This window comes from Oryctolagus cuniculus, chromosome 3 (genome assembly GCF_964237555.1).
Source record: "Oryctolagus cuniculus chromosome 3, mOryCun1.1, whole genome shotgun sequence".
Lineage (NCBI taxonomy): Eukaryota > Metazoa > Chordata > Mammalia > Lagomorpha > Leporidae > Oryctolagus > Oryctolagus cuniculus.
Window position 1 is genome coordinate 49,825,685 of NC_091434.1, and position 22,178 is coordinate 49,847,862.

Genomic DNA, 22,178 nt, shown 5'->3' on the forward strand with positions numbered 1-22,178 from the left:
TTGGTTGCTGGGCATGGACAGCAGCTGGCACAGCGGTTATGTATGTCCAAAATAGTACCCACTCTGTATCAACTTGTTACAGGATACTGCTGCAGGATGATCAGGGTAAAAAGAAATGTGCCCCCTCTCTTCTTTCTCCTCCTCTAGTTTGGCAGGTACACTATCCCTCACAGGGCTCCAAGTCAGATTCCCTCCTGGCTTTTCCTGCAGCTTTATCACCAGTGGTTTGGGTTGCTGCAGTCTGCTCTCATCTCTCTCCAAGGCTGGTGTGGAGGCTCTCAGCTGCTAGGGTCCTGATTTGTGAATGCCACACCTTCCACATAGGTCTGCTGTTTCCCTCTAATTTCTGTGGAGTTTCCTCTGCTGTTTTCTCTCTAACTCTTCCTTGAGACTGCATTCTCTCCACTATCTTTAAACTATCTTCTGCTAGACTAGAGTGGTAAACTCCCTCCCTACTCTGCCATCTTAATCCGATCCCACTTTTATCTTTCTAGTCTTCACCCTAGATATAAAAATGGTTTATGCACAATATTCAAAATATTACAGCATTCTGAATTTGCACAGTTAATCTTACCAGTAGTTTTCTGCCTTCTGGGTTTTTTCTTCTTAGTTGTTTGCATCACTTTTTTTCAGTTTGAAGAACTCCTTTCTGCATTTCTTGTTAAGATGATGCTGGCGATAAATTGTATCAACTTTTGTTGTCTTTATCTCTCCCTCATTCCTGAAGGATAGCTTTGCTGGGTACAGTATTCTTGGTTGGCAATATTTTTCATTCAGTACTGTGAAAGTTTCATCACACTCCATCCTAGCCAATATGGCTTCTGTTAAGAAGTTTGCACTGAGGTGAATTTAGATCCCCTTATGCATTAATTGTTTATTTTCTCTTACAGTTTTGAGAATCCTCTCACTTTAAACTTAGAAAACATTATAATAGTATATCTTGGGGTAGACTTGGTTGGTTGACTATGACTGGTGACCTTTGACCTTCCTAAACCTGGAGTTGTATCTGTCTCTAATTTGGGGAAGTTTTCTGTTATTATCTCTTTGAATATCTTTTTACTCCTTTGGCATTCTCAATTCCTTCTTGAACCCCAGTAACTGATATTTGCTCTTTTCATGCTGTTCTTAAGTTCTCTTAAGCTTTCTTCATTCTTCTGGATCCTCTTTTTCTACTCCAACTGTCTTTGAGCTCTCCGATCCTTTCTTCTGTTTGATCTCTTCTGCTATTTATAAATTCTATCAAATTTTAAAATTTCACATTAGTATACTTTTCAATTAAAGAATTTCTGCTTGATTTGGTTCAATCATTTCCATCTCTATCAGTTCTCTGTTAGAATATTAAGCCATTTCTCTGCATTCTGTTGAGATTTAGTTTCTTTAAAAGTTATTTTTAAATCTTCATCCAAGCATTTGAAAATTCTAATTCCTTGATGATTGCTTTCTGTTACTTTAATTTTCTCCTTGTATGAAGTCATGGTTCCACGGAAGTTTTTTTTTTTTTTTTTTTTTTTTTAAGATTTATTTACTTGAGAGGCAGAGAGAGAGAGAGAGAGAGAGAGAGAGAGAGAGAGAGAAAGGTCTTCTATCTTCTGGTTCACTCCCCAAATGGCCACAGTGGCTACAGCTGAGTTGATCTGAAGCCAGGGGCTTCTTCTGGGTCTCCCACATGGGTGCAGGGGTCCAAGCACTTCGACCATGTTTCACTGACTTCCCAGGCCATTTGCAGAGAACTGGATTGGAGCAGGAGCAGTTGGGACACAAACCAGCACCCATATGGGATGCTGGTACCACAGGTGGAGTCTTAACCTATTATACCACAGTGCTGGCCTTCCCTGGAAGTTCTTGTCACTTGTTGAAGAATTAGTTATTGCAATCTGGCTTCATTTGTGGCTGTCCTTCTAGAAAGTCTAAGAAGCCTGCCAATTTTCTCTGAGCCTAAGGACACTTACGCTATTTCAGCACTAGATAACAACCCTGTGTTGAGGTTTGTCCCAGAACTGATGTTGATGTTTTTCCCTGTTTCAGTTCTACAATACTCCTCAAACTCCAATTTGTCCCAAATCTCTAGTTTGTGTGTTCTTCAGAATGAAATAGGGAAGTGCCTAAAATAAGGTAGTCCATTCCTACAGATTTCTTCTTGGGGCTTGTTTAGGCCCAGACTCCTACTCCAGAGCCCACCAAGACCAGTGCAGTTTAGAGGTAGGACTATAGCCCACCCTTCTATGGTATGTCTGCTACTGAGATGGACTCACTGCTCACTGCTTCTCCTATCAGCTGACCAGGATATAAGATGGATCAACTGGGTCAGTGGAACTCCACTCGGCACTGAGGCAACTATAGACTTTGTCTGCAGCCACTTGTCTGGAAACAGGGTCCATTAGGATTTGCTCCATGATGGGCTTTACCAGCCTAGCACTGAGACCAAAACAGTCCTGTGGTTCCTTGCTGCCTGCCCAGGGGGGCAGACTCTTACCTGCATAGGCAGGCACTAGGTGGGCCACATCTGGGTCTCATAGTTGTTGGGCCCTGTGCAATCCTGGAGGTCCACGTGAAGCTGCCAGTGATACCTACTGTACTGAGGCTGTCCCAGAAGGCTGCAGGTCTCTGACTGATACTGGGACAAGTCCAGAAACGTCACCCACAGGCATTTGCTTAGGGATGGGGACCAATAGCCCAGTGTTGGGCTTTACCAGTTCAGCGCCAAATCCCACGACAGTCCCATGGCTCCTTGCTATCTTCCTGAGGCTGGAGGAGGATGACAATGACAGTTTCTTCACTGCCCAGAGTAGCATGAGGCTGGGTCACATCTGGGTCCCATGAAGTCTCAGAGGTACACAATATGCCAGAGTTAGTTGTCTCACTGGAGCACATATCCTATTCAAAACGTAGCAAGTCTGTTCTTATAAAACAAAAGGCCATCTTAATTATCAATATTATGATCATTCAAGATATATCTTCATATCTGTTTTTAACACACTAATTTTAAGGACTGTTAGTTGGTGAGGGGACACTTTAAACCCCCCCTTTTTTAAAAAAAATTATTTATTATTTGAGAGGCAGAGTTACAGAGACGGGGGGAGACAGAAAGAAAGAGAGAGAGGTCTTCCATCCACTGGTTACTCCCCAAATGGCCTCAACAGCCACAGCTGGGCCAATCTGAAGCCAGGAGATTCTTCTAGGTGTCCACGTGAGTGTAGGGGCCCAAGTATTTGGGCCATCTTCTACTGCTTTCCCAGGCCATTAGCAGGGAGCTGGATCAGAAGTAGAGCAGCAGGGACTAGAACCTGCACTGATGTGATGCCGGTGCTGCAGGCAGAGGCTTAGCCTATTATGCCACAGCACCTGCCCATCTTAAACCCTTTTGTACTCTGAAATGTGAAGGTTTTTAATGAGCTTAGAAATACAAGTCAATGAATTATGTAAGCAATCAGACTTCCAATTTGCTATTGTTACAGAAAACAAAGAAAAAATGAGAACATCCAAAGGCAAAAATAAAGAAACTGCCTATATAAAAGGTGGAGGGGTTGGGGTGGGGTCTTCTTCATGGGTTGTCACAGAGAGCTCTGAGAACTCAGCCCCAAATCCCGCAGGTCAACACTCAAGCAAGCACGATTTCTTCCTCGCATCCTTTCCAGACCTACCTGCCTCCAGGCGCCGAGAGCGGCAGAACCTAGCTCATTGGCCTCCAATAGTTTGGAGGTTCCAGGCCTCCAGGTAAGCAAGCGCGCCAGTCCTGGAGGCCGTAACGGTCGGGAAGGCTCCGGAGAGGCGGGTCGGTGCGGCGGGAGCCCCTGGGGCTGGGCCCGGCAGCCCCGAGGGTACGGCCCGGCCCGGAGCCTCGGGCCGACTCCTCCCCGCCCGGGAGGCGGGGCCTCCGCCTTCCCCGCGTACGGGCCTCGCGCCCCCTCTGGCTCCCCCGAGTCCCGCGCCATTTCCTCTTGGCCGCCGGCCCCCAGAGGCTCGGGTGGCGCGGTGCCGAGGCGAGGAGGCATGCGGCCGCCCCTGGGGCCGTGGTGGCCGCTGCTCTGGCTGCCGCTCCTGGCCCGACTGCCCACGGGCGGCGTGCACGGGGACGAGGCGGCGTTGGCAGGTAACCCCGGGCTCCGCGCGGCGCGCGCGCACTCGCTTCCGGCTCGGCGGGCCAGGGAGGGCGCTCCCGGTCTCTCCGCTTCTGGGTGGCTCCGCGGTCGCGGGCCAGCACCCGCCCGCCGTCCTTCCCGCCTCTTGGGCTTCCCTGGCGAATCTGCTGGCGTTAGGACATTTCCTCTTGTTAGGGCCAGAAGCAGCCGCACAGTTCAAAGTCGGGCCCCGGTTCCCCTGTTGCACGGAAGCCCAGAGACGGTTTGGTTTGTCCAGGGTCACACAGCTAGTCCCCGGCCCAGCTGCCCCTGGCCCCCAGGCTTTTCGTTTAGGGCTGCCTGTGCAGGGCAAGAGTTTACAGTGAAAACCTTTCTCCGTCTAGCCAAGCATTTGCACAGCAGACTAGAGAAGGTAAGGACTTCCGGTTTTAGAATGGGACTCCGGTTCCCTGGCTGGCCCTGTGACCTTGAGCGAGTCGCCTGCAAAACGCGGATAACTGCCAGCACTGTCGTGCTGGTTCCCGTGAGCACCGTGTCGGGTACCTAGGAAGCAAGAAACGGTGGCTGCAGTGGAGTGCTCCCGGGGGAGTCAGAAAACTATTAATTTCCCAGGAACTTAACATTTTCTGTCTCATCCCTCATTGCCTCTATAAAATCCCTAAAAGCTTTCCTGGAGGCATTCGCCGCCAGGTACTGTTTACTGGTTGCAAGGGCGGCTGCTTCCTGTGGTCTGTTTACTGGGTCTCCATCGCCTTCCGAGAAAGTCAGGGCTCCTTGTCTAACTAGGAGAGAGAGATGGAGAGAGGCTGGGTAAGCAGTGAGCAGGTGCTGCCCGCAGCAGCCCTCAGGAACCTGGCAGTGAGCTAACATCTTGGGCAACTGTCTATACCCGTTTCGCTGCACAGGTGTTTGTTGAGTGCTCACTGTGTACCAGGCAGTGCGTTAACTGCATCATCTATGGTCTTTAGTATTCACAGAAGCCTTTTAGGAGAAGGTGTCATTTATACACCCATTTTACAGATGTGCAAACATAGGCTTAATGATAGGATGCATAAGTATATACTAGAGAAAAAAATGAAACATTTCTCTCTGTGGATTGTTTCTGGGCGTGGCTGCAAAATTAAAAAGAACCTTGGCCCAACACCTCGAACCTTGTTTTTAGTTCACTCATTACAGTCAGCAACTGCTTGTGGCCTAACCTTGGTCCCCACACATTGTCTTTATGCATCGTAGCTTTCTCATCAGGAAAATGGTATTTTTTGCTCAGAGGTTTGTGATATTCGCCTCAGTGAACCCAATGTTTTCCAGTTGTGTTTGTATGAGGCCACATTTAATAGTAACAGTTCTCTGTTTTGTAGACATAGGAAATCATTTACCTAGGATTTGGGCCAGGGTCGCCTGAGATCATTTCTAGACACACATAAATGCTTATTAGGGCTTCTGTTCTCCCTGGGACTTACAGATGCTCCCCGAGTTGATCAAGTTCTAGTTCACAGCTAAGAAAAATGGCAACTTCTGTAGCCATGTAGTGATGCTTCCCCATCCCCATGGGCTTTTCAGGGTAAGCGAGGAAGCATCCAGGACCCTGTGGTGTGCCAGGAACACTTGTTGCACACTCTGGCTTAGGCTAGGTGTAAGAATCATTGCTGCTCAGTGTGTGGGCTTATGAGGAGCCCTGAGATGGAACAGTAGTCCCCCCCTTACCAAGACCCACAGTGGATGTCTGAGACCCCAGATAGTACAATCCTATATATATCATTTTTTCCTGTATTTTCATAAGGGTGAGAAATCTTAATTTATACATTAGACACAGGTAGATATTAACACTAGCTAATAATAAAATAATAATTCTAACAGTATATTGAAATAAAAATGACTTAAAGCTTATGAATCGTCTATTTCTGGAATTTTCCTTTAATATTTTCAGACCCTGGTCAGGCCTGGTTGGCCTGAACTGCAGACAATGCAATCACAGAGAAAAGGTAACTACTGTACTTCCTTCCGTAAAATAGGGCTCCTTGGTCATGTGAGAGCTTGGATTGGGTGAAATCTAGAGCCCCTTCCTGCTCTAAAGTTCTGTCTTATCCACACGCTCCACATCCTTCCATGGAATGGAGAACATCCCAGCTCCCCAGCACCCTGTATGGAGGAAAGTTAGAGGCAGTTGACACAGGAGAGGGAGAGGAAGAGACACTTAGCCAAGAGTCACCTGTCATTTGCAGCCCGGGGAAGAGGTCCCTAGAAACCACGTGTTTTACCGAGATGAGGTTCAGAACACAGAGATGACTTCCCAGGAGTACACTAGCAATAGGCCATTTCAGATTCACAATTTTCAGATTTCTCCCTTGCAATGAAATATCTGTGCTTGGAGTTAAAATCAGACATGAATATGCATTAGCATGTGTTAATTTCGGTTTCATTTTCATGTTCTTAGAGGAACAAAAATCAAGATTTGTATTCAGGTGAAGAAAAAACAGCTTACAGATTAGGGAAGTTACCTTTGTAAATTTGCAGCTTTGCTGCTACATGCTAATATCTCTGAAAATATGAATTCAGAAGAAGAAAACAAAAATCCTAACTTTATTTGGAACCTCACTAGTTAAGGTTTGTTAGTTTTTGGCTTTTTGTTTTTCCTGCTCTTCTCCCTCCCCTTCTTTGTCCCCAAAGCAAAACAATCATAGATCAAATGGAGGAAACAGCAGCATAAATTAATGGGCATTTATATTCTGATTCTCTTAAAAGTTTGCTTTGAAGATAAAATCTTCCCATATAAGGATCATGTGTGGTTAAGATTCTAAAAGGAACATGGGTGAAATATTTTTATATTGGAGGTGGTTTTAAGATCTGAGATTTAAGAAAGTGTTTGTGCTTTTACTTTTAGCATTCTATAAGTAGGTTTAAGTACTACCTGCTCTCTTCTGAAGTTTTGACTGGATATTTTTACCATATATATGATTTTTAAACTCTAACTTAAATACATGCTTACACATTTTAGGAAAACTAGTCAATGACAAAAGTAATACAAAGAAGCAAACTTAAATGTGATTAATTAACGCAAGTGCTATGTAAACCATAGTATCTTTTTATCCTCAGGAGATACTTAAACCATGGTTAATATTTAAACCTTATATGTACTGTATTTTTTCCTATGCATGCATACATATGATAAAGTTTAATTTATAAGTTAGACAAAGCTAGAAATTAGCAACAATAGAATAATTATAACAATATACCCTAGCAAAAATTATTTAAAGCTTAAGAATTGTTGATTTCTGGAATTTTCCATTTAGTGTTTTTGGGCTGCAGTTGGTCGACTATAGGTAACTGAAACCATAGGAAGCGAAACCAGGTAAGGGGAAACTACTGTAGTCCTAAAATTAGGTTAGCTGAATATTTGTAAATTGAGTGGTATGCAAAGTGAACCAAGGGATCTGTCTCATCCGTTAAGGTAGCCCTGACCTGAGTCCTTTGGTGATGTAGTTAATGCCACATGTCCTTGTCTTAGCAGTTTGGGCACAACTGCAGAAACACCCTGCTCTCCAGGAGTCAGGTGTATTGAGAAGACTGAGAGCCTGCTACGTGTGGCAAGGAGTTAAAGAGGGTGATGCTCATTCCGGGGCTTAGAGACCAGCCTTGCCTTAATAAAGGCTTTCAGGGTTAGTCCCACAGATACTCCTGGGTGCTTGGAAAATGAGGCAGAGCTGAGGTAGCCTGCACTTCCAGATCTTTCTGCTGATCCAAATTAGCTTTGCAAAAGTGAATGCCTCCATGTGGGGTGTGTTTCAGCCTCTAGTGGAAGCCTGAGCTCTCCCTAGGCAAGTACATCCCTTCTGACCAAATGAATATTATTACATTTTTAGAGGTTTGTAGAAACACCACTTGGTTTTCTGGATTGCATTGTGAGAGCATTGTTATTGTGGCGTACTTGGGTTTGCCTACCCCTGGCACTTGGAGCTTCCATTCTAGCAGAATTAACCAGCAAAGACTGGGGCTGCATGAATAAATGGGACCTGCAGATGTGTAGACAGCTTGGACGCTGACAAAGTTCAGATAAGCAGCCACACTGACTGCGTATTTGAGTCCCCAACCCTAGGTAGACACAGAGGAGGTAGGAACTGAACCCAGCATAGCTCTAGAAGGAGATTGCTGAAGGCAGGAGAGACCTAGCAAAAGCATAGCTTTTATATTCCACCTAACACGAAAAGGTCTGGTCTCTCCAGAAAGCCCATGGCCCAGCTGTGATAGCAGTCTTGTCACAAGTCACCGTCTCTGGCCTAGACCACTTGGCCGTGGCTGAAGAGTCATGTGAACTCACTTGGAGCTAGGCTTGTATGTTCTTTTCTTTTTTATTTATTTTAAAGATTTTATTTATTTATTTGACAGAGTTACAGACAGTGAGAGAGAGAGACAGAGACAGAGAGAAAGGTCTTCCTTCTGTTGGTTCACTCCCCAAATGGCCACTACAGCCGGAGCTGTGCTGATCCGAAGCCAGGAGCCAGATGCTTCTTCCTCGTCTCCCATGCCGGTGCAGGGGCCCAAGGACTTGGGCCATCCTCCACTGCCTTCCTGGGCCACAGCAGAGAGCTGGACTGGAAGAGGAGTAGCTGGGACTAGAACCAGCGCCCATATGGGATGCCGGCGCCGCAGGCAGAGGATTAACCTACTGCACCACTGCGCCGGCCCCCCTTGTAGGTTCTTTTGTAGCTAATGGAGTATCTGGTCCTTTAGTTACTTAAGAATTCTCATGTGGATTGATCGGGAAGCATTCACCTTGAGAGAAGTGATGAGGACAGAGGGCAGCCAGAGGACACACGAATGCTGACTGCTGACACCTCGTCCGTGCCATCTCAGCTGTGGTGTGAAGTCCACACCAGCCTCACCTTGTAAGCCACAGGCCACTCTGGAGAATTGTGACGAGAACCTGCTTGCACCCTGCTTTTTAGTTGTGTGCCCTTAGGCATCAGTATAGTCAGGGCAGCCCACCTGCATCCATACTTCCCTTAACTAGGTTCCAGGCTGCAGGAAAATACAGAGCAAGCGGCCAGCGTCGCGGCTCACTAGGCTAATCCTCTGCCTTGCGGCGCTGGCACACCGGGTTCTAGTCCCAGTCGGGGCGCCGGATTCTGTCCCGGTTGCCCCTCTTCCAGGCCAGCTCTCTGCTGTGGCCAGGGAGTGCAGTGGAGGATGGCCCAGGTCCTTGGGCCCTGCACCCCATGGGAGACCAGGAGAAGCACCTGGCTCCTGGCTTTGGATTAGCGCAGCGCGCCGGCCGCAGCGGCCATTGGAGGGTGAACCAACGGCAAAGGAAGACCTTTCTCTCTCTCTCTCTCTCACTGTCCACTCTGCCTGTCAAAAAATAAAAAAAAAAGAAAATACAGAGCAAGCTCTTTTCTTCTGACTGGAATGCGCAGAGGCACCACATTAGGAGCACCATGGTTTGGGTTTGTCTCTCAGATGTTTATACTGGGGGCTTGATACTCATTGGGCAGGATGGAGGTGCGAGCCATAAGGAACCAACACTGTGATGCAGCAGGTTAAAGCCCTGTCCTGCAGCACCAGCATCCCATAAGGGTACCAGTTCAAGTCCTGGATGTTCCACTTCCAATCCAGCTCCCTGTTCATGTGCCTGGGAAAGCAATAGAAGATGGCCCAAGTCCTTGGGCCCTTGCACCCACATGGGAGACCCGGAAGAAGCTCCTGGCTCCTGGCTCCAGCTGTTATGGCCATTTGTGGAGTGAACCAGAGGATGGAAGCCCTCTCTCTCTCTGTCTGTCTCTACCTTTTTCTGTAACTCTGCCTTTCAAATAAATAAAATAAATCTTAAAAAAAAAAAAAAAGAGGTGACACCTAGTGGAAGGTTATCAGGTCATGGGGCCACCACTCACAAATTAATGCAGGCCTCCTGGGACTGGATTAACTCCTACGAGAATGTGTTGTTATAAGGGAAACTGGCACCTCCCCTGAGTCTTTTCTGCAGACGATACTCATGGCTCACCACTCTTGCATGTGCTCCTGCCATTGTGATGCCATCTGAGGTCTTCACCAAAACTGAGCAGATGCTAAAGCCGTGGCCTTGAGCCTCCACAACTGGGAGTGAAACAAATCTCTCTCTCTCTCTTTTTTTTTTTTTTTTTAATAAATAAGGAACTCAGTTTCAGGTATTTTTACAGCAAGAGAAAACCAAATAAAGCAATGAATAAAGCAAAAACAAGCTTATTGCTCCTTCTTGCTTCCTCCTGCCCTCCTCTGTCCCTAGCCCAGGGCATATTAACGGTTACAGTGCTCAGGCCTCTAGTTAAAGATAGGTGGATGATGAAGCTGGGTAAGGGGGAAGTGTAGTCTGTGGCTTCCACAGTGGACCTTATGCTGTGTGGGTTCTGTAGAGGGAATGGCAAGGGCCCAGGCTAGACAGGGTGTCCCTTTGCTTCAGGTGGTTTTACGGAAAGGGCCAGAATGTACCTCCTTTTATGGTCTGACTGGCACCAGCCAGGCTGTCGGAGCTTGGCTGAGCTTTCACTGCATAGGGTAGCATGCCCAGGCAGCCCACTAAACCTCTCGAATTGCAACACACACACACAGGCACAGAAAGAGAGACAAATACTTAAATGGGGATACAGTAATGAACCTGCAGGGTCCCTAACTTCACAGGGAAACGGTATCAATTAATCAATCCTTGTGTGATAGAGAGTAGAAAGCACACTTAGCCAGTGGATCAGAGAAGACCTTCATGAGAGTGACATTTGAGTAAGCACAGCAGTTGTCAGAAGGCACAAGCTCTGCCAGGTCCTGGGGGAAGAGGGTTGTAGCTGATGAAACTTGAAGCAGGCAGAGGCCGCTGTCTTGAGGACAGGAGGCGTGGTGTGGCTGGAGCAGTGGCGAGAGCGGAAGAAAGGTGGAGGAGAGGTCATGGAGGGACGTGTGGGTCTTTGGTGCTGGGAAGTCAGGAGGATGCTGAGCAGGTGAATCATGTGCTTTGATGGATGCTTTTGAATGGTCCTTATGCTGACTGGAGATGAGGTTGTGGAGGGAACCACAGGGGAGGCAGTTCTGGAAGCAGGGAGACCCGCTAGGAGGCTGTCATGGTCATCCAAGTGCCAGATGCATGTGCCGTGGGTAACAGAGACACGGTTACTCCTAAGTTCAAGCTATTACACTAAAACTGTGTCATCTTGCTTTTAAGACCTACAGATACCAAGTGATTTAGGAGACGGCCTTAAGAGCAAATGGAAAGAAAAAAAAGAAAACAACTCCTCATTTGAAGATAGCATTTGTTTGCAAAGCTCAGGCCCAGACAGAGGTTTCCTCAGCCCACTGTGGAAGGCAGCTGCTCTGTGGGAGCTGACTCAGCCCTTGAAGTAGCAGATTTCCTTCAGAGAGGAGGCACCCACAGAAAAGCCCCCAGCAGTGAGCACCTGCGAGACAGGAAGTGAACCTTCGTAGGACAGGGCAGGGCTCCTGGGTTTGTAGCGAGCACTCCTCACTGCTATGCTAGATGTGCCACCCCTGTGGGGAGAGTCTGTCTCACCCAGGACTTCCCAGTATAAACATCACCTGATTCCCCCCTGGGTCCTGCTCAGAGACCCCAGAGGAGCCTGTGCTGAGCAGGATGTGGGGTCCAGGAAGGCAAGTCCAGAGACCTGATCCCACATCTGCTGGCTTTTTGTGTATTTTCAAGTGTTCTTATCCAGGTCCCACGCTCTTTTCCACAGCTGACTGCCAGCCTTGCCATGTAAGGACTGCCCTGTCCCTTGGCCAGGAGGATGCACCTCCACATTGCTCTCTTGCTTTGTAGCACTGGTTCTGTATTCTCACTTGAACTCTTATGTATGGGCAGGAAAGAGTCTCTCTCTCTCTCTCTCTCTCTCTCTCACATACACACACACACACACACACACACACACACCGCTTTTCAATCTCTGGTTTGCCTCGCAGATGGCCACACCAGCCAGGTCTGGGCCTGCCCAAAGCCAGGAGCCAGAGACTCAATCCTAGTCTCCCACATGGGTGGCAGGAGCCCAAAGACTTGGGTCATCATCTCCTGCTTTCCAAGATGTATTAGGGAGCTGGATTGGAAGCAGAGGAGCCAGGACTCAATCCTAGGCACTCTGATAAGGGGTACAGTCCTCCCAAGTGGTGGCTTTACCCACTGTGCCATAATACCTGCCTCTGTTGATAATTGAAAACATGTACATTTCCTCATAAGGATAAGGTGAAATGATTTGACTGTCATAATGGAATATTCCAGGTCCTTGTGTAATTTCCCTGCTTTGTGTAACCACCTGAGAACTCTGACTTTATGCGGTTGAGTTTCATGTGGCGAGCACTCCTGAGATTCCTTCCCCAGGTCTGTGTTTACTTTTCTTCAACTTAATGCTAAGGACATCTCAAGCCAGGACAGGGACTTATCTGAGCTCATTCAATATGAATCGCTAAATGGATATAATGTTGACTAGTATTGCTGATTTCCCAGTCCTTCCCCAACTTTGGCCTAAGAGGTTCTAGCTTAATTTCAGGTTTTTCTGGAGAAGCAGTTGAGTACTCTTCCCTTAGAGGACTGAGGACTTGGGTGTTAGGCCATTTCTCTGTGTACCCATAAGCATTCCCTGTTTCACTATTTGGCGGCCTGTCTTGCATTGAGAAGAATTTATGACTTTCATCCCACTTCTTTTTTCTCTTTTTTTAGATTTATTTATTTATTTGAGAGGCAGAGTTACAGAGAGAGGGAGAGAGAGGGAGAGGGGGAGACAGAAAGAGAGAGGCCCTCCATCCACCAGTTCACTCCCCAAATGGCTGCAACGGCTGGAGCTGAGCCTATCCGAAGCCAGGAACTTCCTCAGGGTCTCCCAAGTGGGTGCAGGGGTAGGCCATCCTCCACTGCCTTCCCAGGCCATACAGAGAGCTGGATTGGAAGAGGAGCAGCTGGGACATGAACAGGCACCCATGTGGGATGCCAGAGCCGCAGGCGGAGGCTTAACCTACTATAGCACATCACTTGCCCCTTTCCCACTTCATTCCAAATCCAAATATAACAGTAGCCACGGAAGACAATGAACCCTATTTCTTCCTAATTTTCTTGTGGAATTTTCATTAACCCTCTGTAGTATAGCATCTCTCTCTCTGTCTCTCATTGTGTCATTTTATACATATATATAAATGTATATTATTTTCAATGCTTTACATCCAACAAACATCTATGTATATACACATACATATATATTTGTCTAATCTTTCTCCAGCCCAGTGTCTTAGAACTGCAGGCCTGCCCATCTTCACTTAGTTCCTTATTTGTGGTTTCAGTTACCTGAGGTCAAGCATGGTCCAAATACATTAAATGGAAAATTCCAGAAATAACTCATTCATTTTAGATTGTACACCATTCTGAGTAGCATGATGAAATCTCACACCATCCCACTGTGTTCTGTGCAGGACATGAGTAATTCCCTTGTCCAGTGTATCCATGCTATATGTACTACCCTCCTGTTAGTCACTTAATAACCATCTAGGTTATCAGAGCAACTGTTGCTGTTTCAGTGACTGGGTTCAAGCAACCCTTTATTTATTTACTAGGGACCCCAAAGCACAAGAGTAGATAGAAAGGAGGTACTAGGGCATCAAGCATGGGACAGATTGTACCTCGGGTACTGTGTGGCCACACTGTGGGCATGGAGGAGAAGACACGTATGGAGTTTGGTACCATCCACAGTTTCAGGCCTCCCTGTGGCTTTTGGAACATGTCTGTCATGGACATGGGAAGGCTACTTTTGGTCCAAAATTCAATTCAGTTACCTTTCCCCTCACCAGCTTGCTACTCCTCCAGTATGTCTTATTATCTGGGTAAAGGGCCCGACTGTCCACTCACAGGAAACCTTCACATCATCTTCTCCTTCATCAAATGTGTCTCCGAAGCCTGTTGTTCCCGCTTCCCAGGCGCTCCTCCTCTGTTCTCTCTCCCGCCTCACTCAGCTCCCCTGCTTAGACTGCTACCTGTGGAAGGCTCCCTAGTAGTTCCTCCGGTACGATCCACTGCTCACAGAATGCGCTTTCTAAAAGACGTGCGTGTTCCTGTCCTGTCACTTCCTTATCAGGGGACTACTCCTGGTTTGTTCCTGCAGATCCATTCTCAGCCTTCTGTGCCCCGCTCAGTGCCTGGCGCTGACCTCCGTGGACTGCATCCTCTGGGCTTCTTTGCCTTCGGTCTTCCTCTTGGTTTGGCCAAATCTGGACACTGACAGGAGCTCAGGACCGGGAGGTTGCGGTCCCCACACCCTTACTCCACATTCCACTGAGGTTCTGGCAGCGACTGTCATCCCCCAGAGCCCTGCCCTCCCCACGCCCATGGCTCTCCATGGCTTTCCATGGCTCTCGGAGCATGGGGTCCTTCCCTTGCCCTTTCAAGCCCCGGGGTGTTAAAAGGTTTCTGCTGCTGTTGGCGCCTTAACCCTGCTCATATCTGTTAAACCCTTTTGGGTGTCAGCACTTTCCTGCTGAGACTCCAATACCTGAAATTCTTCCTGTGCTCTGCTTTTTTTTTTTTTTTTTTGACAGGCAGAGTGGATAATGAGAGAGAGAGACAGAGAGAAAGGTCTTCCTTTTTGCCGTTGGTTCACCCTCCAATGGCCGCCGCGGCCGGCGCGCTGCTGCTGGCGCACCGCGCTGATCCAATGGCAGGAGCCAGGTGCTTCTCCTGGTCTCCCATGGGGTGCAGGGCCCAAGCACCTGGGCCATCCTCCACTGCACTCCCTGGCCACAGCAGAGAGCTGGCCTGGAAGAGGGGCAACCAGGACAGAATCCGGCGCCCCGACCGGGACTAGAACCCGGTGTGCCGGCACCACAAGGCGGAGGATTAGCCTGTTGAGCCGTGGCGCCGGCCCCCGTGCTCTGCTTTTAGGATGCTGTCCGTGTCTGTTCCGCAGTAGTAACCTGTGCTGAGCTCCCCTGCTGCAGGTGCTGAAAGGTCGTGTGTATCCTTCCACTCCAGTCTTGCCTGTTGTTCCTGTGCTGAACCACCCCCAGGATTTCTCCCTCCTCCGATTTTGTATACACCTGCCACCCCCACCCCCGACTTCCCTCTCATTGCCTCCTACTTACTCCCAGGTCCTCCGCTCATATTTCATCTTTGCTGGGAAGCCGCCCTAATTCCTGTCCTCTAAGTCAGGACTGAAGTGTGCTTAGGATGTCCTCTGTATGTCACAAGGGTATTGATGCCGGACCATGGTACTTTCTGTCTCCTTCTGGGTTGAAAAGACTGCAGGACTGTAATTACTAGATAGAAGAATTTGTTGGTCACAGAATGTATAAACCATTACTGTTATCTCCCTGTGAGTTTAAATAACAAAAGGATATTGGCTGATTAAATATTTAGGAAGTTATTTCTTTTCTCTCTCAGTTTCAAGGTGTAGAACTTTGAAGGCAATGGATGTAATTAAAAGTTTTCAGTCAGATTGTTACTGCTACAATCAACATTCCCAAATGGAGTGGACATCTATCTGGTCAACTGTGCAGGTAAGACTTCTTTTAAATCACGTCTTAGGGACAGAGAATTAAAATGTACCATTTCAAGAGGAGAAAGTCTTTCATATGATGTAGACGGAGCTGATGTGTGGGGGTCACACACAGTGGCTCTGGGGAGGCTGTGAGGCAAAATGGGAGGGGAGGTTAAGTCCTCCCTACCCAGCAGCCTCTCGCCAGACCAGCCCAAGTGGATGTGCGTCCCGGCAAACACCGCGTGCCCGCTGTTCAGACATAGCTTGAGCAGCACGCGCCCTCCTGCTTTGCGAAGCACTTGCATCTCAAGCTCTTCCATGTAGACATGTGGAACAACCAGGATAGTAGTTGCTCTCACCAGCCCAGGGCTTTGCTTCCTTCAGCACGTAGCAAATATTTATTGCACCTACTATGTGCTAGGAGCTATTCTAGGCTTTTAGGACCCATAAATGAACAAAGCAGCTCCAACCTCCTGTGGATATTTACATTCTTGGGGGTAGTGAGTAGCCAGCAATAAATGCAGTGGAGAAGAAGATGATTAAATGAACAGACACGGGGCCAGAGCCGTGGTGCAGTGGGTTAATGCCCTGGCCTGAAGCACCGGCATCCTATATGGGCACCAGTTCTAGTCCTGGCTGCTCTTTCTTTCTTTCTTTCTTTCTTTCTTTCTTTCTTTCTTTCTTTCTTTCTTTCTTTCTTTCCTTCCTTCCTTCCTTCCTTCCTTTCCTTCTTTCTTTCTTTCTTCTTCTTTCTTTCTTTCTTTCTTTCTTTCTTTCTTTCTTTCTTTCTTTCTTTCTTTCTTTCTTTCTTTCTTTCTTTCCTTCTTTCTTTCCTTCCTTCTAGTTCTTTCTTTCCTTCTTTCTTTCTTTCTTTCTTCCTTTCCTTTCCTTTCCTTTCCTTTCCTTTCCTTTCCTTTCCTTTCCTTCCTTCTTTCTTTCTTTCCTTCTTTCTTTCTTTCTTTCTTTCTTTCTTTCTTTCTTTCTTTCTTTCTTTCTTTCTTCCTTCCTTCCTTCCTTCCTTCTTTCTTTTCTTCCTTCTTTCTTTCTTTCTTTCTTTCTTTCCTTCCTTCCTTCCTTCCTTCCTTCCTTCCTTCTTTCTTTCTTTCCTTCTTTCTTTCTTTCTTTCCTTCTTTCTTTTCTTCCTTCCTTCCTTCTTCCTTCCTTCCTTCTTCCTTCCTTCCTTCTTCCTTCCTTCCTTCTTCCTTCCTTCCTTTCTTTCTTTCCTTCCTTCCTTCCTCCTTCCTTCCTTCCTTTTCTTTTCTTTTCTTTTTTTCCTTCCTTCCTTCCTTCCTTCCTTCCTTCCTTCCTTCCTTTCTTTCAGGCAGAGTGGACAGTGAGAGAGAGAGACAGAGAGAAAGGTCTTCCTTTTGCCGTTGGTTCACCCTCCAGTGGCCGCCACGGCCGGCGCACCGCGCTGATCTGAAGGCAGGAGCCAGGTGCTTCTCCTGGTCTCCCATGGGGTGCAGGGCCCAAGTACTTGGGCCATCCTCCACTGCACTCCCGGGCCACAGCAGAGAGCTGGCCTGGAAGAGGGGCAACCAGGACAGAATCCAGCGCCCCAACCAGGACTACAACCCGGTGTGCCGGCGCCACAGGCAGTGGATTCACCTATTGAGCCGCGGGACTGGCCCCGGCTGCTCCTCTTCTGATCCAGCTCTCTGCTATGGCCTGGGAAAGCAGTAGAAGATGGCCCAAGTCCTTGGGCCCCTGCACCCACGTGGGAGACCTGGAAGAAGCTCCTGTCTCCTGGCTTTGGATTGGCACAGTTCCTGCTGTTGCAGTGAACCAGCAGATGGAAGACCTCTCTATCTCTACCTCTCTCTGTAATTCTGTCTTTCAAATAAATAAAAAATAAGTCTTTAAAAAAAAACTAACGGACACTATGAAAAATGGAAAATGTAAGTAAGACAAATCGGCTGAGGAGAAGGTGACATTTGAGACAGAATCCAATGAACTGAGCAAGTTACCCCAGGGGGAATCTGTGGAAGGAAGAGTGCTGGGCTGAGGAAAGAGCTGGGACATTGCACCAGATGGCTCGTGGCACACAAGGGTATCCGAATGGTTGACTTAGATCATTACCGGTAACACATACCACTTGGGTCAGTTGGTTGGGGTGGTGTCAGGTTCTTCTGCTGAAAACTTACTGTTTTCCCATCTTTAGTGAGTATTTTGAGGAAATCATTTGAGATGATGTGAATATCCTATTCCTCATCAATTCTCACCCTCTAGACTTACTATCTATTGGTGATGCTTGCCTGAATCAATTATGATATTTGTCAAATGGTGATTTTTTTAAAAAAAATTCCATTCCTCTGCATTCATTGGTATTCTATTATATGGAAACATTTCTTCCTCTTATTTGTATATTTTCACATTATCTTGTGAACTGCTAATTTATTCAGTGGACAACCTATTACTCTCAAGATTTATTTTGATCTCAGATTGTCCTAGATTTGTCCAGTAGGAATTCCTTCAAACCAGCCCCTATGTCCTCTTACCTTTGCCTGTCATTGCTGAACATTTATTTATGTTCTAGTAAACAAGGCATTCCAAGTTCATTTGTAGTTTCCTAGACCCAGCTCTGGAATCCTATTTTCCAAGGCACATTGAGCACTAGGTGTGTTCCTTGATACTGGAATGTCACTGTCATGTGCGTACACACTCACAAACCTGCAAACATTTTGATTTCTGTCCTTCAAAAACCAGGAGTTCTGATACCTGCAGTACCAAAGGGTCTCCCACGTTTCTGTATCTGTAACTCCATTCTCCGGTAGTGAGAAACCTGGTTCCCATTCATCTCAACACATTTATTTATTTGTCTAGTCCTGGAATGTACCGAAAGTAGTTTCAGAATTGCTAAGTCATACTGTTGTGAAAGACAAACCTGGGAGTGAGAACTTAGTCTGTTCATAGTATTTATCTTCCATGTGCGGTGCATAATCTAAATACTGTGCCCAGAAGTTGGTTGAGTTTTCATTCCCACCCCACCCGCTTCAGTGTGGTCATGTTATTCATTTGAAATGCAGTTGGTTCTAGTTGTTTTCATTGCAGGATTTTCCCCTGTCCTGGTGGACTTTATCTCCGTCATTTCTGAGTACATATAACACTAATGTGGCTTAGAAGTCTGAACTCTGTGCAAAGGTATTCTCGGAGAAGTGCCACCCCCCCCCACCCCCCCGCCCCATCCCTTTTCAATTCCTACCCCACCTTTGCTGGGAATCTGTCTCAGCAGTTTCTGGTGAATTGTTCCTGTTGACAGAAGTGAGCAGCGACGCGTGCAGGTGGTACTTACAGCTGCGAGACTGAGGAATCAGCTTAAATGGAGAAGCGGCCCAGTGACTTAGCTTGAGTCAGTCTTCAATTCAAAGGTCAGGAGGAAGGAAGGGCCTGGAAGAGGAGAGAAGGGGCTGTAAGGGAGGATCCTGGGAAGAAAGAATAGCGAGGAAAAGGGAGCAGTGCCAGGTGTTCTTGGCGGATCAAATAGGATGACTGAGAATGAGTTGCTGTTGGGCTTAGCAACATGGAGAAAACAGGGCCAGGGCAGTCAGTTGGGCGTACAAACCTGACCACAGTGGTTTGAAGAGAGAATGGGAGGAGAGGAACGGGAGACCGAGGCATAGGCAACTTTTTAACAGAATCTTATTGCAAGGAGCTGGAAAGAAATGGAGATAATTGGAGGGGCAGATGGAGTCTATGGAAGGTTTTTTTATTATGGGAAAATATATTTATTAATTGTGGGAATATCCACATATTCTGATAGGAATGACCTAGCAGAGAAGGAGGAAGTGCAGGTGGGATGTCTTCGAGCAAAGGTTGATGGGATCCAGAGCATAAATTAGGGGGTGGCCCTTAATGGGGAATGTGGGTTTCCTATGGGCAGAAACTTACTCTCCACAGGCAGGTAACAGGACGCATGCCTACAGATTCAGACTGGGAGGTGCATAGGGAGATAGGAGCTGCTCGATGTTTGCTTGTGATTTCTTCCATTTTCGGTGAAGTGGGAAGACTCATCGGCCAGGAATGCGGGTGGGGAGGGGTACTGGCGTGACAAAGAAGGAGAAGTTATGATGTCATTTGTGCAAGACTGGGTGGGCTGGAGCGTGCAGCACGAATGACTGCAGCTTTCAGGTCCCGTTTTCCATTCCCAGTCCTGACTTTAGCGTGAAGCCATTGTGCATTTGTCCAGCACGTTCAGTGGCAAAAATGTGGAAGTGGAATAGGTAGAGTTGGAATTTTCTGGTGAGAATGACAAAGCAACGGGGTACAAAGGAGTCCAGGGTTCGTGCACGGGCTGATGTATGATTGATATGATGGGGTTTAGCTGGGTAGGAGGGGACTGAAGACATGAAGAGGGTGAGGAATGGGGGAAGGATATTCAGATCCTGAGTGGGGTCCGGGTGCCAGGAGAGAGCACACTGGGAAGGGGAATGGGGTCGGCCAGTGCATGCAGTGCTGTGTGCAGTTCGGTAGAGTGTGGCCGTGGGAGTGATTCGCTGAGGTGGGGTGGAGGACAAGAGCACGTGCGGAGAGGAGCCCTGGGACCTGCAAGGCCAGGGCACCAGGAGAAGTTGGGGTGTGTATAGTCTGTAGGTTAAAAATCACAGCAGTGAGCCAGGAGCCCAAGTCACAGAGAAATGAGGCATTGGTGGTGGAGAGCGGGTGACATTGCCTCTTGACCGGAAGTCCAAGCTGGAGCGCTCAGTCCACTTCCGACTCGCTCTACTCTTGGACAAGGTGGAATACAGAGAGGGGCAGTCAGCTGTGGAATTGCTGTTTCCTGACCACTGGGTTGTCACCGTCTGCTTGTAGCTGGTGGTGGTTGTGCAGCTTGGACAGGACCCGAGGTTGGGATCTGCTCCTTCAGCAAGGGTGATCAGAAAAGCCCGAGCTACATACACTAGGCTGATGTTTCCTTAACCACAGTACTCAGTGGTAGAGCTAGAAACCTTGTTTTCATTGTGTTTAAACTGAATAGTTTGCTGTCCATTACTTTGTCTCTCAGCCTTCTTTACCTGTGTCTTGACCACAGTAGCTTGCTAGAAAAAGGAGTTAAATAAACCTCAGCTCCAGGGAGGAAACATCCCTTTTCAAAGGTGTCTGGTCCAGTGTGTGTTTGGGCCAAACACAGATCTGTAGGGTCAGCCCTGGGATCAGGACATGACCATGCCTGTCAGGGTGTTGGGCTCAGCCAGTCTGCTCTCTCCTCTGCTCATGTTTTTAAGCAGCTTATAAGAAGATTTTACTTTTGTGCTCATGGATTTGCTTGTTTTTGTTTTGTAGGTGAAAATGACCAGCCCAGGCCTGCTCAATTTTGTGTATATCACGGAAAGCCATAATTGCAGGTATCCAGAAACCATCCTGTCTTTTATCAAATGTGTGATTCATAACTTCTGGGCACCAAAGGAATCTAATGAAATAACTATCATCGTCCATCCATATGAGGAGACGGCATGCTTCTCTTTGAAACCTGTCGGGAAGATGCTGGCCTACACAATAAGCGTGAACCGAAACAGTAAGTCTGTGTTTATTATCCTTGACTTTCTGGGTTCAGTGTTTCTAAAGTGATATTTCAGTAAATTGACTTTTCTTTCACCAACACTACATTGACACAAAATGTGAATTGTGTCTTTTTTCCTCCAGTTGTAGATGTCAGACTCTTCCTTGTGTGTGTGGCAGGCGTTTTCCTTTTCTTGTATGCAGAAACCTTGAGTCAGTAAGTACTAATTTTTACATTCTTACTTTGTGAATCAAAAGGGGAGTACAGGAGCCAGCATGTGGCTCCCCGGGTTAAGCTGCCTCTTGCAACACTGACATCCCATATGGGAGTACCAGTGAGAGTCCTAGTGCCTATCCAGCTTCCTGATAATATGCAGCAGATGATGGCCCAAATGCTTGGGCTCCTGCCACCCATGTGGCAGACCCGGATGGAGTTCATGGCTCCTGGCTTCAGCCTGGCTCAGCCCTGGCTGTTGCAGCCATTTGGGGAGTGAAGCATCCAGTGGAAGAGCTCTTGCTCTCTCTCTCTCTCTCTCTCTCTCTCTCTCTCGATGTGTGTGTGTGTCTTCCTTTCTCTCTGTGGTCTGCCTTTCAAATAAATAAATCCTTTAAAAAAAAATTGGGGTGGAGTGCAGACCACTTTTGACCCTATGCTAAATATTTCTATACTTTCGTGTTTGTGTTTGTAGTTCTTGCTTTAGGTTTTGCAGATAATAGGTTTTCTTGAGACCCTTAAGCAGTAGTGGTTATTTGTAGACCAAAATAGGTATAAGTTACAAAGTGCTTTCAGAGACATTGTTTGATTTTATGTACTAGCATATTTCTTTTTTTTTAAAGATTTTATTTATTTATTTGAGAGGTAGAGTTACAGACAGTGAGAGGGAGAGACAGAGAGAAAGGTCTTCCATCCACTGGTTTACTCCCCAAATGGCTGCAATGGCCTGAGCTTTGCTGATCTGAAGCCAGGAGCCGGGAGCGTCTTCCAGGTCTCCCATGTGGGTGCAGGGGCCCAAGGACTTAGGCCGTCTTTTGCTGCTTTCCCAGGCCATAGCAGAGAGCTGGATGGGAAGAGGAGCAGCTGGGACTAGAACTGGCGCCCCTATGGGATGCAGGCGCTGCA

The 22,178-nt window shown here is 47.3% G+C and overlaps 2 protein-coding genes across 4 annotated transcripts in view; one reads left to right on the top strand and one right to left on the bottom strand.

Annotated features, from left to right (window-relative positions):
• LOC127491585 (uncharacterized) overlaps window positions 1-3,992 on the bottom strand; it is a 73,327-nt gene extending 69,335 nt beyond the window's left edge. The window contains exon 1 of the mRNA XM_070070466.1: window positions 3,642-3,992. Within this exon, the coding sequence (XP_069926567.1) occupies window positions 3,642-3,992 (351 nt within the window). The remainder of the gene's footprint in view (window positions 1-3,641) is intronic.
• Window positions 3,957-22,178, top strand: part of NEMP2 (nuclear envelope integral membrane protein 2) — a 29,166-nt gene continuing 10,944 nt past the window's right edge. Inside the window, exons 1-4 of one of the 3 annotated variants that reach the window (XM_008258836.4) lie at window positions 3,957-4,090; window positions 15,466-15,581; window positions 20,843-21,074; window positions 21,203-21,275. In XM_008258836.4, coding sequence (XP_008257058.3) covers window positions 3,991-4,090; window positions 15,466-15,581; window positions 20,843-21,074; window positions 21,203-21,275 — 521 coding nt within the window. In that variant the 5' untranslated portion in view covers window positions 3,957-3,990. Of the gene's footprint in view, window positions 4,091-6,027; window positions 6,062-15,465; window positions 15,582-18,815; window positions 18,931-20,842; window positions 21,075-21,202; window positions 21,276-22,178 lie in introns of those variants that run through there. The other 2 variants (XM_070070461.1, XM_070070462.1) reach the window with 2 other exon arrangements.